Genomic DNA, 13,322 nt, shown 5'->3' with positions numbered 1-13,322 from the left:
CACTATTCATTTGTTATTGTCAATACTGCGACTATAGTTATAAGAGACGGGGATTACCCTCCCCCGATGGTGATCATGGTGTTGTCGGCGGCCATGAAGAGAGAGTTTGCGTGCGCAGTCTTCGGCTCGCAGTCGCCCTCGCTGTCCTGGAGACAGCCGACCCAGGGGTACTTGGCGCGCACAGGGTGCAAGCTGCAAGGTTAGAGTGTCACTGACCCGCCTCCGATGGTGATCATCTTGGAGTCGGCGGCCATGAAGAGCTCGGAGCCGTGTGCGACGCGCTGCTCCTCACCCTTGCCGTCGCCGCCCGCCGAGCAACCCACCCACGGGTACTTCGCGCGCTCCGGGTATAGGCTGCAATACGGGGTACGTACGGACGTATATATACGTCGATTGTCTCACACCTTAACCTGTCCTCGTCTGCCAAGTCTCTATCTAACCTCACAAACACTATTAAAAGATTCACTGCAATTTACGGTGTCGGCGGACGTGTATTTTACGTCGCTATTTTCACACGTATTAACTCTTTCTAATCTCGCGAAAAAGTGTCTGTTTAGGTAACAGTATTATAAAGGTTGGGCCATAATAAAATCCTTCAATTATTGTAAACAACGAGTGTAAGTTCATGACTTGGTTCCAGCAGGACGGGGATATCACACATCTAATATATGGAGGTCGTAAGAGAAATGTTCCCAAGATAAGTTATATCGAAGAAAGGAGACATTGAGAGCCGACCAAGTCCCGATTTGTCAACTTATAATATTTTTACAGGGACATCTAAGAGCGGAGTACTTTGTAACTCTGAAAATATTTGCTGAATTATAGCAAAACATTTTTTGACAATATTCATATAGAAATGGCGGCAATTCGAATAGTCAAAATTTCCAGACGTGTTTTTATCAAAAAATCAGTGGCATTGGGAACAATGTTCCCAAAATGCTATAAGACACTGCCGATATCATTTTTAATGTGTATATTTATATATAAGAAAATTATTATTGTTATTATTGACTGACAGCTCTCTCATATGACACTCTATTACATATTTCACGTTCGACCACCACAGATAACATTAAAGATAATTAATAATAAAGATAACAAATATTATCTTTACATATATAAAATTAATATTTCTCAAATTATACTTTTTATGACTATTATGACTCATCCTTTATTTTACCGAAGTACCTTCACTTTGTATTGAACTAATTAATTACTTTTACATATAAGACTTTACAGTTTAAAATATCATTTAGTTATCATTAATATATGCCAAATATTTTAATAAAGTTATTCATTAGTCTTTTACACAATCATCTATTATGTTTATGAAGGCAAACAAAGTACAAAATAATTAGAAATTTGTTATACTAATAAAAATCGCAGAAAAGAAAAGAAAAATCGAAGATATTGAAATCAATTACGAACATAGATAATCTTAACCCTTCTTTGCATGATTTTTACTATTTTTTTAAAATAAATCAGAGTGATGTAATTAATGCTCTAGATTAAAGGAAAAATATTAAAAAAAATCCTAGTGTGAATAAAAATATGTATTATGTAAAAAACAATATGATGGAAATTTACATCATCATGCAGTTTCACATATTTAGCCCGGTACTAAATTAAAAAAAAAAGTTGTTTACCTAGTCTTCTTTATTCTTAGTGATAATTCGAAAAACAATAATTATTTTATTTAAGCACCAATTGACGCCACATTTATTACACGAAATTGTAGAATAGCCTTTACATTTGGGAAATTTGCACCGGGGTGACCCACCTACTTTTGGTCAATGTTTAGCACCATCTTTTCTTATGTCTTTTGGAGGTGGTGGAGCTGGAGAACCTTTTCTTTTTTTGATTGTAATTCTTCTTCTAGTACACTGGTACCAGGACGCCCTCTTTTAGCTGCTTTGGTGGTTTCTTTGTTGCATAGCAAAGGACAATTCATTTCTGAATTGGCCCATTGTAAGCAGACTCTTTTTAGGTTCATCACTTTCTTGAGCATTTTTTTATAAACAATCCAAGAGTTTATAATAGCAAGATCAAATAGATGAAAAAAATACGCAAATACCACTTTTTAGACCCCATTTTTATATGATTTCTGCCCAAAAAGCTATCCATGAGATCTACTCTTCCCATATGTTTATTGTATTCTTGGACAATAAACGGACAAGTAATATCAGTATGTATACCAGTATGATCTTGTGCTAGGAAATTTGATTACTAGAATGTATAACAATATACCAAAGAACTTATACAAATCATATTCTGTAAATGATATAGATGAACTGGGATTACTCTGTTTTTTTATATAAATTTGTCTTCTTTAGTAATGTTTTGATAAAATCTTCAGTGATAAAATGGTTAAAACATTGATATGGAGTTTCTAGGTGTGATAGACCACCTGAAGCAGCAGAACTCCCCAAGAAAGTAATTTTATCTGTGTCACACACCAGATTCCTTTTTTTCACCAGGTTCTTGATCGTCTGGTTTTACAAGAGGAGGTTCAACGTCAGCAGTTTCATCCACATCGTCATCATCATTCTCCTCCTGCAACACTTATAATTTCATCAGCATCGTGGTTTTCATCATCGGAATCTTGGTCATTAAGGCCATCTTCTGAGAGCCAACCGCCTTATAACTTACAAAGATAATCTGCAATATCTCTTTCATTCAAGTTTCCCCAAAAAAACAACAAACATTTACAAAAAAAATTCCCATACATTACAAGTGAAGTTACTGCATAGTGATGTAAATTTCTATCACAACGTTTTGAGAAATTCATTTATAGTGTTTTGATATAAATTGTACATAATAAAACAAAAACATGAAAACAAACCTTTTTTCCACTCATTTTCATTTTTTATGGTATTTTATATCTCCGTTTATTTCCATAAAACAATTTAAAATCTCGCTCCTTTCTTCCAGTCTCAACAAACAGCAGAATAACAAGTTCTAGGTCTGGTAATTCACAGTGACCTTTGCTATTTTTCGACAACCGCGTTTTGTTGTACGCAATAGTCGCTTAAAAAGTTGCGAGCAACAACAAATTTACGTTACAAGGGTTTTGAGTATCTTTTTTTGTTGACTAAATGTTATGATGGAAATTTCCATCACCATGCAAAGAAGGGTTAAACCGACAAAAAAGTACTCGTTAATTCTCTCATGCTATTATTAAAAATTAATCTATTAATAGATATAGTTTACCCTATAAAAGCTACAAGATTAAAACTAAATAAAATTATTATTAAAAAGAATCATCTACTTATTGAGCCGTGCAAAGCGATAAAAGAAATTGTAGTAAAAAGAAGAAATAGAGTCTAATGTTCTGAGACTTAGGAAGAAGAATAAGCAAGCCTTACCCGAAGCGCTAGAAGATAAAGAACATAAAAAGCAGAACAGAGCAGAATCAATTTGCCGATAACCGGTTATTTTATGACGTCATTAAGAAATTTGTGAGTATAATTTAAAAAAAAGTGCGTATAAAAAGATTCTGTTAAGTTCATAGATTAATTCATTAAAGTTTTAACTTGTGTATTAAAAAATAAAGTTCAGATTTAAAAAAAAGAGGTGGGTTACTTTGCGGAAGTTTGAAAAGATACCATACATATCGCATATATAACATAAGAGCACTTGTTATCTTAAATCTAAACTGCAAAGCAAGTAAAAGATTAATAATATACTTATATATAAACAACAAATTGATTAAAACACAACAGAATTATTTAATTATAAATAATGCAAATTAAGAAATAATAAATTTGAAGAAAATTAAAAGAAATATAGAACTAAATGAAAAGCTTTAAAGGAGGCTTTTGTCGAAATACAAGCTGAAAAAATTAAGGACCTTTTGCAGCTACTTAATATTACGTTTAATATTGTTATTAAGAAATAATTTATAGGTTAGATTATGTATATATTTTATTTGAACGTGTAGGTGTACCTGAAGAGGAATGTCTCTCCGGTGCCGAAGTACGCCTGCCGGTTGCCGCGCTCGTCCTTCTGGTTGCGTTCGAACCACCTCGTTGAGCAGTACGCGCCGAATACCTTTACAGTTCAAATATGACGTCATTTTCTACTATAAAACCTTCTTCCTTTTCTACTCATAATTCACTAATTTATATTAGCCAATAGACTCTCACTGTGAGGCCTATCTCCCTCAAATATCGCCACAATGACCGGTCTGGTGCTGCCCTTATGCCGTCAGGGTTTAAGTGTGGTTCCTTACCCACGCTGCCTTTAGCGCATGGTTGCACAGACTTATTAAGACTAGGGGACACTCGGGCAAATCATGAACTAATGGCGGGCCGGCCGCCAGGAGTATAGGAAATTAAATTTTTTGGGTTTTATTCTGGAATAGAATTCAATATTTTTCGAATGTACGAGAGTATTAATTTTGCTGTCAGCGGGCCACCAGTATTCGACCGGCTGGCCGCGGTCTGTGCATCCCTAGATGTCCCTAGAGAATTTTTCGACCCCAACGGCATGTGTATGTACCCCGCTCTTCTCCAAGCATAACTCTTTCCATTGCTAATAATAATAAGATTAAATATTTTGTTCAACATAAATATACACAACCTACAATATTATAAATCAATATCACAGTGGCGGAAGACCTGTGGCGGAGAACTGTGAACGTTTTTGGTTAATCTCATTTTATATATTATTGTAAACAAGTTAGTTTAGCTGTTACTGTTCCTTATAAAATACTACTAAATACAGTGAATATTATTTAACGTCCGGAGTGGAAACCGGGACCTTCAAGCCCAGTGCAGGACATCCCCCACAAGGTTGACAAATGACCTTGTATAGATCGTCGGAAAGCTTTTAATACAGATCGCTTTATACGGGTCTTATTGGTAATCTAAGGGGATGGCTTATGTCTAGCAATGGACGTTTAATCACTGTGTTAGTCAAAATAATTATGTTTCACGTAACAGAAGTTGGATGTTACATTAAGTAAAAACAAAAAAATTTAGTAGAAGAAATTTATACGTACCTCATTATTACACGTCTTTATCATGAGAAGGGTTGGTTCGTGGTGTTCAACTCGTACGTAGAAAGTAGTGAGGGAGCAACCGTGCTCCTCGGTGGTGTACAGAAGCACCGGCTGGTACATCGTGATGCGAACCGGCAGCCAGGACCAAAGCGTGAACAGCTGGAATTCGTGGAGACGTGTGAGATGACGGACAGATCATCATCGATCTCATCTACAACTCTTTCTACTTTACTTTTATTTTAAAATAAATGTCTCTAAGTTTTCTAAGCTAAATTTACACTTATAATCGATATAATAATTTATTTAATACTCGATTATTTTTATACAGACTAAAATCGATTTATAATGAAGGTCTACGCACTATGCGCTAAATTTACACTAGACTTATAATCAGTTAAACAAAATATTTAATAATTGATTTAAAATAAAGATCTAAGCTTTCTACGCTAAATTTATACGAGATTTATATAATAAAATCGATTATTTTTTTAGAGTCTAATATCGATTTAATATGAAGGTGTACGAGGTAGAATGCACACAGGAATTATAATAATCTATGTAGCAAATTATTTAAAAATGGAATATATTTGTACAGACTAAAATATATTCAAATTGTAATTATTATAGTTAAATTGATTCTACGAAATAGTTACTATAGTATAAATTCGACAAACACAAAAAGACGACACAAAATTAGTTGTGTCATATTAGTGGACATCTACGGGTGCGGAGTGCTTGTACCCTTATCAGGATGCATTCCCGACATCTGTCGGATTGCATGAGCCACACATACGGACGAACAATGCATGCAATATTAACATTAACAATTATATATATATAGACACGGAATTATGCAACTCACAGCTCTTCTCTACTAACAAACCAAAGCAACCTTTCAAGTAACAGGTCACGTAATGTGGATAACAGATTAAAAATAAATAGCAAAAGAAAAAAAAAACTTTACAAAGCAAATATTAATTACTTGATTGTTGTACAAATGGCTCGTACGGTGTACATTTTCAATACGATGATGTTGCTTCTAAATATTCTAAATTTGCCACGAAAGTTTCTACGTTAGTAAAGGGAGCAATAGTATTGTGAAAATACAGATTGGTGAGTTCCTATTAGTGAACTAGTTTTACCAAAAACTCTTGTCGCGGTGACATTGAAAACTTTATAAATAAAACCATATGAATGATAAAAATATTAATGGAAAAATATCAAAATTTAAAATTACTACACTTACATAATGGATGGAAATAACTACAGAATGGTGTATTACTTTTTTGCAAACAGGTTATAGTTCGCTCTCGTTAAATACATTACATAATATATCTTCAATTGGTCACTATGAACTTGACCTTACAATTAACGTGAACGAACTAATAACAATGATAATGCTATTTAGGAATGCCGCCGCGACATCATCTAGGTCCCAAGTTAGTGATATTAACATCAACCCTAGTGCGGCAAACCTTCTGCCTGAGGTCGGAGAAGTGCTGGCGCTGATCCTTGAACACCGCATTAGGGAATGGGAACCACAGGGCCAGGTGGGAGGAGCGTGGGCTCTGTGAACACCGCCTTACATCATGTCAATGGTGGTCGCTTACTATTTAACATAGGTAAAAAGCGAATACATGAAGTCATGGATGACATCGATTCTAATATAGACGATCTGAGAACACGTTGAATTCACATCTATATATATATATTCCAACCAGTTTTTGTGAGGACAACTGATTTGTTCGATTTTTTATTTGTGCAATTTTTTGTGCGGTATATGAATAATTCAATCAAATTGAAACATAATTGGCGAGGCTAAAAAAAATTGTACATAATATGTCTGACTATCGACGTAGGCAGGAATCTCAGTGTGAAATTTGAACCGAAAAGTACATGATAATTAAAAAAAGTCAAGGAACAAATGCATGGTAGTATCTTAAAGTATCGAAATTGCTTTTACACCAATTTACCACAAGAAATTTCTCTAATTATCAGACTAAAGGATCATTATCCTGTTACACTTTTAAAAAATTTCCAGATTTTGCGTAAGGATTTGATATATTTTATAAGCAGTCCCTGTCCACTGCAAAAAAATAGATTTTAGTACATATGATTAGGTTCGGTTCGGTATAACTGATTATACTGATAATGTAAATCGACTGAACAAATTTGTTAAACATATTTTCTAAAAGAACGTTTGATTAACACTTTATTATATATACAATCCATTTTATAAATTCAACATAAACGGTGTTGCCATGTTAAAACGAGACAACCAAATTATGAATTATGTATAGCTTAATAGTGTACAAAAATGTGTCAAACCCAAAATGCGTTTTTATTTCCACAAAACCTTTTCATGATACAATTTGACGTTTTATATAATTTTATTTTGTACTGGCTACACTAAACATTAATATTATCTATGATTTAAAAAGTTTGTTTTTAATTGGATATGAATATTGTAGGATAATTTCGTTAATGTTTTTTCTAGAGATCACGGGTAATGAACAGGACATTTATTTACAGTACCGGACAATTGATTTGACACATCGGGCAAAAGAGTAAGACTTACGGCAATTATCAGCGGAGTTCGATTTTATAGAGCGTTGTCTTTATTGTTTTCGTTGTCTTTATCTGACAGTTTGGTTGATAGACAAAGGTAATCTTTTACAAAATCGAATCTAGGTAGGCTATGTCGCTCTTGATTCCGACGTGCCATATCAAACGTCGTGTACTAAATTATTTATACTTCATACCTCGTCTTAGGGTTGATGTTTATACATTTTAACGTCAAACAAAGAAGTTTAAATGTAATTTATTGTTTATTGGAAACTGACGGTAGGTTGATTACACTTTAAGGTACTAAAGATATGTCACATGCAATTAAAATGGCATGGTTGATACAGAGAATGCTATGTTTATAAAAACACAAATTATGATGAATATAAAAAAGAAATAGCAATTTACATCTGAACCAACCATTGAATTGCTAACGGTGAAATATAGCAAATAAAAATGACAAATAAAAATCGAAGCGACGACGTCAATCTCGAAGGTTCCTTGTAAGCTATAAATGATGTAAATTAAAAAAAAAACACCTAAGTGTTAAGCGGTGCATCTAAACATCGATGTCGCAAGCTATCAACGGAGCGACACTTAGGTTTTGTGACATAATACTACATAGTCTTACTTCGCTCTGGTCTAGAATCTGAGACTTGACCGCTTGGATTGGGTAAACGCCCATCGATAGGGCGCGAGGGCCCGGCGAATGTGAACCCTAACGGGAAAATCGACAATCTGTTAGCACTCACACAAAACAATCGGGTACATGCCATCGTGTCGTCGCTGCCTCGTTCAACAATGTTAATCTCAAAAGCTATATTCATTGGCTGTCACAATAAAACATTTACATTTGGTAAAAATTTTCAAAAAAATAATAATCTTATCTCACACGCATGCCAAGTTTTACAAACGCAATTTGGAAAATTATCAAAATCTTTTACTCGAAAATTCGGTGAAGTCGCCTCGCAAAAATAAAAACCAAATAAAACGACACATAAAAACAATAAAACATGAAAATAGTTTTAAAATCTGACATTAAAAGCCGGTGAAATGAAAGTTGATTTTTCCTTTATGGCAAAAAAATAAATACAGTCGCAACTGTTTTGGATGAAATGATCACATCGAGCACAACATTGTCATCAACAGATCTTTGCGACACAGACGGGAACATAACATAACGCTGTGTATCGACAAGGGGTGGTAAGAGATGTCCTGCAACATAGCGAGACACATTCGGGCGCACGCCGATCGGATCCGTGCCAAAATCCGTTGGAACTGAAGTTAGTCGTGTTAGAAACGCAACGCGAATGATTTTATGAGAAAGAGAAGCCAAAGCCACGCCTAATGCAGTCGTGTACGATACCATCTGTTTGCACGTTTCCTCAGACATTCTCTGCAAATCAAGTAAAATCATTTCTAATACACACATATATAAATATCATGTACCATCTGTAAGTTGCGTGTGATCGTGTGTAATTTCGTGTTGTTTGAATTCAAATTACGGGCAGAGATTTTTGTAATTTTCAATTTGGGGCATTATTCTAAACTCAAATGTAAATGTCATTAAACACCTTATTAACATGTAGTAAATTTCTGTATAACGTAAAGTGTTTTTTCTGAAAAAAAGAAAACTTATAAAAATCAAAGGTACAGTCAACGGCTCGTCAAACGGAAAGTAATAATTTTTTAGTTCGATTTGACGTGAAGTCGACTGTACATTGGCATACATTCTATATGGTATGATGGTATAACTGACCTCGCGTATGGTGAGTGTGTGGGACATCATCTGTATGTTGACCTGCGACTGGCTAGTGGGCAGGTTGTCGGACGAGCGCGAGCGCACGAGGCGTGATCCAGTTATCACCTGCTTCGACTTCAGTGTCATCTCCGTCTTTATGAACACCCTTGATATGTACTGTGAACTGTTAAAAAGTTTTACAATATTAAAGCCCATAATCTAGATACCACATTCACATATCTTTAGCAATTAAAAGGATCGGTAAAGGTGTTTTTAGCGCAAAATTACAAAAATGGTTAACTGGTTCGGTAATTGCGCTTCCTACATTTTTTGTAAGTGTTTTTGTAAGTAAGAGTTTGGCGATATCCCCGTATTCATTATTAAAATTGAAAATAGCATCTGTATGTCATGAAGAATTCAATTCAACTGGTCAATGTGAACAAATATTTCTAATTTACTATCTCATTTGTCAACGCTGGCCTCGTAGCAATAATGTCTCACTGTGTTGTGAATATTATATTAAAGAGAAGCTAAACATCCTTGTGCTAATCTAGATTTAAAGACTATCCGAAATTTAATATCTGCATATATATACATATATACATGTATATAACTTATACTTTGTGAATGTAATATGTTATGACTTTGATAAGATCGTCGATGGTTCTATGCCGGACGCCTTCAACCCTACAATATGTTTGTATATTGAACTAATGATGATAAACTCGAAACACTAACCTCAATGCTCTAATGCTGAAAGCTGTCCTGAGCAGCTTGGTTGGCGAGGACGGCATGTTCCTGCAGAACTTGTCAATGGCGTGATCGACGCCATTCTTCGTCGCCTCGGCGTACCATTCCGAGTTTGTATTCGTGGAGTGCTTGTGGAACAGAATGAGGATAGCCAGTGCTACCCTATAGAACACCTGTAACAAGACTCATTTAATAACTACGTAATAGCACTTTGTCAGTTGGTTAAGCCAATGAGAAAGAATAAAAGAGATAAAAATAATAATAATTAACTGCAATTAAATAAAGTTAAAGTTAAAGAACGTTCTTACGATTTTTTTAGAACCATATGGATTAGAGACTTTAAATTTGGTAGGAATATTCCTGTCGCTCAGTAGAATTCTGTTTTACGAATTTCCATTTATTGTAATAGTACTTAGTACTTGGTAAATTTATTGTAGAGGACTTCCGCAAAGTAACGCCTGATTCCATTAAATATATTGTAGAGGTGTTAAGAAAAAAAGCATTTTTCAAAGCATAGCTTTTTATAGATATGAAGCTTGAACGGAACACTTTTTTGCCATATTAAGATTTACACTAGGAACGAGAAACTTTTATAATTCTACACCTAGGTTATTTCATAAAATTCATTCATAGTAATTAAAGAAAAGGCTTTACGGGCAATGTGAAGTTGGCGAGAGACAGCTAGTATTTATTTATAAAATTGATCCCTTGATTATACAGAATTGATACCTTTTTCCCCGTGGTCATGTCGTAACTAGAGAACGACTTTACTTTACATCTTTATCTATTCTTACATCTTTTATTACAATTTTTACTTTGTAAAGTATATAGAAACTATTTAAACTTTGTGTTGACAGTTCGCTTTGAGGTTTGAAATTGTAGGGTCAGTTTGTAATATAACAATTATATTCAAAGTGGAACTAAATGAGAGCACTGACCTTAATCCCCTCGTTGAAGAAGCAGTCGAGCACACGCACGAGGTGGGGGAAGGGCAGCGCAGCCAGCATCCACCACTGCCAGTCCGCGTAGATGCGCTCTGGCCCGATCGCCCCCGACAGTCGCGAGAGGTGCTGGGCGGCCGACTTCTGCAAACAATGCAAGCGTTACGGAAATTTTGGGACAGTTGCTAAACACATATTATTACAAGGATTTTTACATTTCATCATCATATGAGCAAAGAGACGCCCGCTGCAATTCAAAGGGCTCCCCCAAAGATCAACACGATATCGTCTGCGGAACACACATCCAGCGATTTCTCGCCACCTTACCCGGCTTCTTTTAAAATATTTTAACAATTTAATTCCATTCTCTTCCGAAGATAACTCAAGCGTATACAGAATGGCCGGTTATAATGGGTGAAAACCTTTAAAGGGGTGAACGTACAGGTAAATAGTTTTAAAATTTTTACAACTATTTCCAATCAGCCTGTATAAAGTGACTCTATGAAAAGTGTTACATTAATTTATTTTTTTAATTGGAAACCGACAGGCCAATTACTTCTGACAGTACTAAGTTTACAGGAACAGCTCGTAAACAATGACTATTTTTTTAACACTATTCGTATTTTAGAACGCTTTTCCTTCGTATTTTATTCTATATATATATATATTATATAATTTTAATTTCGCTGTTTAAAATTTCTGAAACTATTGATTTGGATACGAACTACATACACCCTTTACAAGGTTTTACACATGAAACTTAAATCACCCTTTATACAACTACCAGATGTAAATTATGTATTATATTGTCTATAATTATAATCTCTTAATTTCAACCATAGTAAGTTGACTGAACGTAAGTCTCGAAATAAATCAATGATACAAAAACAAGTTGTTCGAATCTAAAAATAGAGAAAAATCACATCGGCTTACATCGGCTGATAAATATAAAAATAAATCCATATCTATTTATCAGAAACGTTATCTTCAAAGAATACAGAGTCATGTAATGTACTATTGCAGCATATTATATTACTATTTCAACCGTAGGTTGTCCATCGTTGGACCTAGGCCACTCCCACAGAATTCCTATAGGACCGGTTGGAAGCGGCCTGCATCCAGTGTCTTCCTATGACTTTAACCAGATCTTCTGACCACCTTAAAGATGGACCTTGTAGGCGCTTGCAGTTCTAATTATAGGTCTAACTCACTTTACATAGTATCACAATAAATACGTCGAGTGATCGAAAGGCTTTTCTGTTAACAAAGACTTGACAGATTTTTTCTTATATTAAATACATCTGCCTTTCGCAGATAAACAGCATTGTCAGTGATTAACGTAGAGAATGATGTTTCTCTTCTCTTTTCAGTCCATAGACGCCCACTGCAAGGCATAAGACCTCCCTCGAAGATATCTACATAAATGCTACGTTTGGCAAGCGGATTGAAGGTCCTACTGTGTTATCGTCGTATGGACGCTGTTGCCTAATTTGAAACCTGTGGGTAGCAGCAATACTATATTAAATACACGAAGTTTGAGTTATACAAGATTGCAATTCGGTAATCGAACCCGCGAGCTTCGGTTGTAAGTCCTTTACCGCTGGGTTACCACCACTCACGAGGTTTATAGGTAAACTTTTTTAAAGTAACTAAAGTTGTGAAATTCCTCAGGAACCTCGGCTCAGACTAGACCACAACGTTATTTACTTCACAGAGTTGAAGGCACCATTATATTCTTACATCGCTCAGATGAATGTTCCATTGAGCGACGGAGTACATAGCATGGTCTGTCATTCCTGTTGAGCGTTCTCGTTGGAGAATGCCCGAGGCTGCATGGTTGATATTAGTGATTTGGTGACTATACTGACTAGACTATACTATACTGTGTTGTATACATTTGTAGTTCTCCCAAAAGCATAATACATGCTTTAGTACAGTCCATAATCCGCCATTGTAGTGGCCCGAGACGATGTTCCCTCGGAAGCCTTCGAACTTTTCTTTTCGTACTTTGACGAGGTCGTAAGGCTATGCGTACTTTTCGCCCTGCCACCTCAAACCCTCCGAATCGGTCCGGCGATAAAAAATGCTATTATGCAGTCATAGTGTGAATTATTACAAGTCACATATTTTTCTATATCTATATCATATAACGAGATAGTTAGCTCACGATGTTTTTTAGTTTGTGAGTATTGGTTAAAAAGTGTTTCTAGACAGGAATACTTATCTTGACTTAAGATTATTAGCCTCAGTGGTTAGCCACTCTCTGTTGTCAACTCATGTTAGATATAGCTGTAAAAGCCTTAGGGTTAACGGCATAAACTTT

The 13,322-nt window shown here is 35.2% G+C and overlaps 1 protein-coding gene across 6 annotated transcripts in view; it reads right to left on the bottom strand.

Annotated features, from left to right (window-relative positions):
- Positions 1-13,322, bottom strand: part of sky (GTPase-activating protein skywalker) — a 149,322-nt gene that overhangs the window by 4,333 nt on the left and 131,667 nt on the right. The window contains exons 6-12 of one of the 6 annotated variants that reach the window (XM_068764756.1): positions 10,997-11,143; positions 10,047-10,231; positions 9,327-9,492; positions 8,934-8,963; positions 5,003-5,161; positions 3,947-4,050; positions 217-354 (exon numbers count right to left, since the gene is read on the bottom strand). In XM_068764756.1, coding sequence (XP_068620857.1) covers positions 217-354; positions 3,947-4,050; positions 5,003-5,161; positions 8,934-8,963; positions 9,327-9,492; positions 10,047-10,231; positions 10,997-11,143 — 929 coding nt within the window. Of the gene's footprint in view, positions 1-53; positions 193-216; positions 355-3,946; positions 4,051-5,002; positions 5,162-8,198; positions 8,286-8,933; positions 8,964-9,326; positions 9,493-10,046; positions 10,232-10,996; positions 11,144-13,322 lie in introns of those variants that run through there. The other 5 variants (XM_068764759.1, XM_068764762.1, XM_068764757.1 and 2 more) reach the window with 5 other exon arrangements.

Source organism: Battus philenor, unplaced genomic scaffold, assembly GCF_028537555.1.
Source record: "Battus philenor isolate CCGP_79_NKW_IND1 unplaced genomic scaffold, ilBatPhil1.0.hap1 SCAF_2, whole genome shotgun sequence".
Classification (NCBI taxonomy): domain Eukaryota; kingdom Metazoa; phylum Arthropoda; class Insecta; order Lepidoptera; family Papilionidae; genus Battus; species Battus philenor.
Note: the sequence above shows the minus strand (reverse complement) of the source record. Positions and strands in the feature narration are given on the sequence as shown.